The sequence below is a fragment of the Salvia hispanica genome, chromosome 4 (assembly GCF_023119035.1).
Source record: "Salvia hispanica cultivar TCC Black 2014 chromosome 4, UniMelb_Shisp_WGS_1.0, whole genome shotgun sequence".
NCBI lineage: Eukaryota > Viridiplantae > Streptophyta > Magnoliopsida > Lamiales > Lamiaceae > Salvia > Salvia hispanica.
The window spans coordinates 53,297,908-53,302,233 of record NC_062968.1 but is presented as its reverse complement, the minus strand read 5'-3'; the positions used below and the strand labels follow the sequence as shown (position 1 = coordinate 53,302,233).

General features: G+C 41.6%; 1 protein-coding gene across 1 annotated transcript; it reads right to left on the bottom strand.

The window, feature by feature from the left end:
• Positions 1 to 1,570: 1,570 nt before the first annotated feature.
• On the bottom strand, positions 1,571 to 4,326 carry LOC125222840 (scarecrow-like protein 6). The gene is made up of 2 exons (XM_048125680.1): positions 3,338 to 4,326; positions 1,571 to 3,205 (listed from the first exon to the last, which is right to left on the bottom strand). Exons 1-2 carry the CDS (start codon positions 3,951 to 3,953, stop codon positions 1,905 to 1,907), a joined length of 1,917 nt encoding a protein of 638 aa, XP_047981637.1. The 5' UTR covers positions 3,954 to 4,326; the 3' UTR covers positions 1,571 to 1,904.

Genomic DNA, 4,326 nt, shown 5'->3' with positions numbered 1-4,326 from the left:
TTGCATTGCTATTTTTTCAAAAGGAATCAAACTTAAAATAAGCCTGGGAAGAAAAATAATACTAGTATATAAAAATATTTGACTTCTATAGTTCTACGAGAATAAACTAATAGTATGTTGTCAACTAGGTTCATTAAATTCCAGTTTTTAAACAAAAGTTTCTAGAACTAGTGACCCGGTTTATATATTATCCTTGTTCCTACAACTATTGAATATTTGAATAACATTTTAGTGTAACTAGTAATGTTAATTAAGTGGTCATAGACTCATAATCATTGAACATATACATTTATATATCCTGACCAATATTCTCCTTGTGAAGATTTAGAATGTCTAAATATATGAATTTGTTGAGGCGATGTTTAAATGTCTATTTCCATAAGTGGGGTTATGAGTTAATGAACAAATATATACTACTATAAGTTACTATACTACATAAACAAGATTGATATAGCCTTACGATCTCTTACCACAACTTAAATAGAATCATTTTTATAGAGTGGACATCCATGAACATGCTTGAAGGTTGTTTTTTCCTCCATTGCTATACAACCACATCATGGTATAAAAGTTCAAACTATAAGACATGTTTTTTTTTTTTTTTTTTTTTGAATTTGCCAATTTAAACAAACAATTTGAAATATTGCATGTAATTGTATAAACAAACAAATTGGAAAAAGGGAAAGGAAATAATTTGAGATTAAGATCAAATAAGGAGTGGGACTAGTACTAGCTAGTAGTTATCATCAAAATCATTTAATGTTGTCACTTGCAAGATAATAGGGACAAATCAAATTATTAAACTCAAAAACCAAAGGGGGGGGGGGAGGGGGGGACGTGTGTTGATATAATGATAGTGTGGTTAATGTTCGACACTAAAGATCTCAATCGGGTTCGAGTACATTGTGATGCAACCTTTAAATTTCTATTCATTTATCTATTAAAAAATGAGGATTAACGTCCAGAGTCAAATATCTCATATTCGAGTCCACTATGAAGCGACCTTTAATTTTCTATCAATTTTTAGTAAATAAAGGTGGGGCCTCAACATGGTCGGAGTCTTATAAAAATGAGGGTTAGGTTATGTCTAATTAAAGAAATGATGGTATAAAAAATAGTAGCACTGATTAAAGTAATGTTGGTGAGGGTCTAAATAGTACAAGTCCCATGTGAGTTGATTAAGACAGGGATTAGCCTTGACAGCAGCAAGTTCGATGAGGACTAAAATATGTCATGCAAAGTAACGTGATGAACAAAAACATAATACAAACAATTAAGTAAAACAAAAACTCAATACTATCATTATAGTAATTGAAAGGGACACCCCAATCACAGACATGTACCTAAATAGAATTTTCAGACCAACATCCTATTTTGCTGAGAGCCATACAACACCCCAATTCTTGATACACAACAAAAGAGGAATTAAACACAAAGTTCTATGTTCAACTTGATGAAATCACTCTACAAATCACAAATATATTAATAAAAGTACATGAATATATCCATAATCAAAAGCATAGATAACATCAAATGACAACAAATCCACAGCCACAATCAAAGAATGAGATAAAAGGGTTAAATTCATTTGTTTTTTTCATATTTTTTCCTTCCCATTCCTGGTGTAGGAATACTGCCAGTGTATTGTTACAAACACAATAAATCTGCCTTGGAGCAGAAAAGCAAGGCAGCACCAAGAGAGTAGTAAGAACATACAACATCGAATAAGATTAAACTATACTAGAAAATCCAGTGCTAAAATGTGTCTAATTCATTTGAAAGTTGGAAACAAATCTGCCCGAATCATTGAAGAAACTCAGGCATGATGAATATTCATAGATTTTTTTAGGCAGTAGTTGAGTTTGTGAAATTTCATAGCACCTTCTAGAAGAATTCCACTTGCTTCAGCATCTCCAAGCCGTAGCAGAGACCAGTTCCTTCCTTTGCCAGCATAGAACGAGAGAAGACTGCCTCTTCTCGACCTGAAAACCTCGAACTGGAGTCCTCTTTATCACACACTCCGCTTGTGATTCTGTGAAGTTGCTAAATGTTATCGGGGAGAATCCTGAAGACAAAAAGAGAGACCTCCAATGCTGCGTCTTCTCAGGTGAGCGATGACGGCCCATCACTATCTTCTCAATGGCCGGTTGGAGCAAGAACCTCTCAATCTTCTGCAGGGCATCCACATTCACATTGACGGCATCAAGAGACTCGAGCAGGTTAGAGTAAGACTGGAGGGCGTGGACTACATGGTTGGCGAACGGAAGATCAGTCCTATCACACCCTCTGTCGACAGAAACCACAATCCTCGGTGAGAGCTGCTTGACAAAGCGCATGATTAGTGGCACCGAGAACTGGTGATTGGCAAGAGAGCAGACAGGGAGATTCACTGCAATCGCCTCGTTCTCTTGCACGTGGAAAGGCAAAGACCATGAAGCAGAATTCAAGGAATCAATACTAATAGCCTCAAACTCGAATGCAATGTTAATCTCGCTAGCAAACTGGATGAGATTCTCCCGTGTGAGACCGAGCTCAAGCTGATCATAGGTGGAAGAAGTAGAAGCAAGGGCAGTAATTTTGAAGGAGGGTGCGCCCCCGCCACGAAGTGCAAGCTCCTGCATAAGAGACGCCCACTGGCCGCCATAGCCAATGTCGAAATCAACAATATGAATCCTATCAAAGCCTTGGAGAGCTTCAAGAATTGCTTGATTGCAAGTAAAGTTGGCAAATTGGACAAGAGGAGAGATCTCAGAGAAAGATTTATAAGCACCAATCTTGAAAACGAGGCTAAAAGGCGTTGAAGAAGAGTTGTTGACATTAGTTTGAAGGATCATTTGCAAAGCCTCCTTGCAATAAAAGGCAGCCCTATTGAAAGGCTTACCAGTGGGGGAGAGCTGGTGATTGAGCCGCGCCAATATCCCTTGCGCGAGTACCGGATTACCTGTCTGGACAAGCTCCGCAGCCTTGAAGAGCTGGTCGACTATGGCCTGCTGCTGCCCTAATTCCTCCATTTTGGGCTTCTGCTGCTGCAGGTAATGAGGAAACTGCCCGGTGTCCGTAAACGTCCCTCTCGAGTCGTCAGCGGGCCATCCGGGGTTGTGGCGCTTGGCCTGAGGAGGCCCGAAGAGGCTCTGCTCTTGCTGTTGATTGAACGACAGCGGGAAGAAGGAGGGCTGGTGGTGGTTGAAAATGGGAGGTCTCATTTCTGCAGAGGAATCAAATGCAGCCGGATGATGAAGAGTTACTGCCCCGAGACTGTTAGGAACTGATGATGAATGAATCAAATTTGGGGGAAATTTGAAATTAGGGTTTGAAGAGATGGGATTGGAAACCAAACCAATCTTCTCAACGCTGGATCTGTTGGTATTTGGGAAAATTGGGAGCGAGGGCATGAAGCTGCTGCTTCCCCCAAATTGCTCCCCGCCGAACCCTTGATCCACCACACCAAAGCCACCGCCGCTAAAATCGAAATCCGCGGGGGCAATTTGGAGAGACTTGGCAGGATCGTCCACATCACCCATGACCCAGCGGAGGAAGGCCTGCTCCTGGCTGGGCGAAACCGCCGCAGAATCCGACAGCACACTCTCCCAATCCTCCATGGAAACTTTATCCGGGTTGCCGGCGCCTCCGATCTCTAGAGACGGCGGAACGGGAAGGAGGTCGGAGTCAGTTGCTCCTCCTCTGGCATTGGAGCTTGTTGCAGTGGTGGAGTCTTGGTGCCATTTGGCGTCCGAAACAGTCGCCACGCCGGCCGTGTCGGTAGAAGCAGCACCACCTCCGCCGAGAGATGAAGACAGAGTTGAAGAGGATGTAATTCTGGCGGAATCCAGCACAGATGTAGGCTCGCCGAAGCTGAAACAGTCTTTTTTGATGAAATCAGTGTTTTTCAGTAAAAAATCAAAGTCGAAGACCCCCTTCCCCTGAAAATCAAAGGGCAAGGGCATCCCCTTCATCTAAGTCTAAACAACTGAATCCTCAAATTCCAGCCAACACAGTGTGAGTGTGAGCACGCTTGGAGAAGTGCAGAGAAATCGAGAATATATACATGCATGAATGTGAATGTATGTATATACTGGGAGAGAGCAGAGAGCAGAGAGCAGAGAGCAATCAATCCTGCTAAAGGTGAAAGGAAGAGAAGGGAAATGGTGTTGTATGTTGGAGAAACGGATGAATGGTTTGATCTTCTCTCGTCTAGTCGTTTAATCTGTGTGTTCTGCCATGGATGCGTGCAACATAAAAAAGTAGCCAAGTGCCCCCCCTGCCCCTTCATTCATCTTCTCTCTTCTCAATTGCTTATTTCTTTCTTTTTTTTTCCTTTTCTGTAAT

Coding starts and splice junctions, on each gene's coding strand:
- LOC125222840 (XM_048125680.1), bottom strand. CDS start 3,953: ATGAAGGGGATGCCCTTGCCCTTTGATTTTCAGGGGAAGGGGGTCTTC. Junction 3,206..3,337: donor ATCCAGCGTTGAGAAGATTG/GTTTGGTTTCCA, acceptor ATTCCTCTGCAG/AAATGAGACCTCCCATTTTC.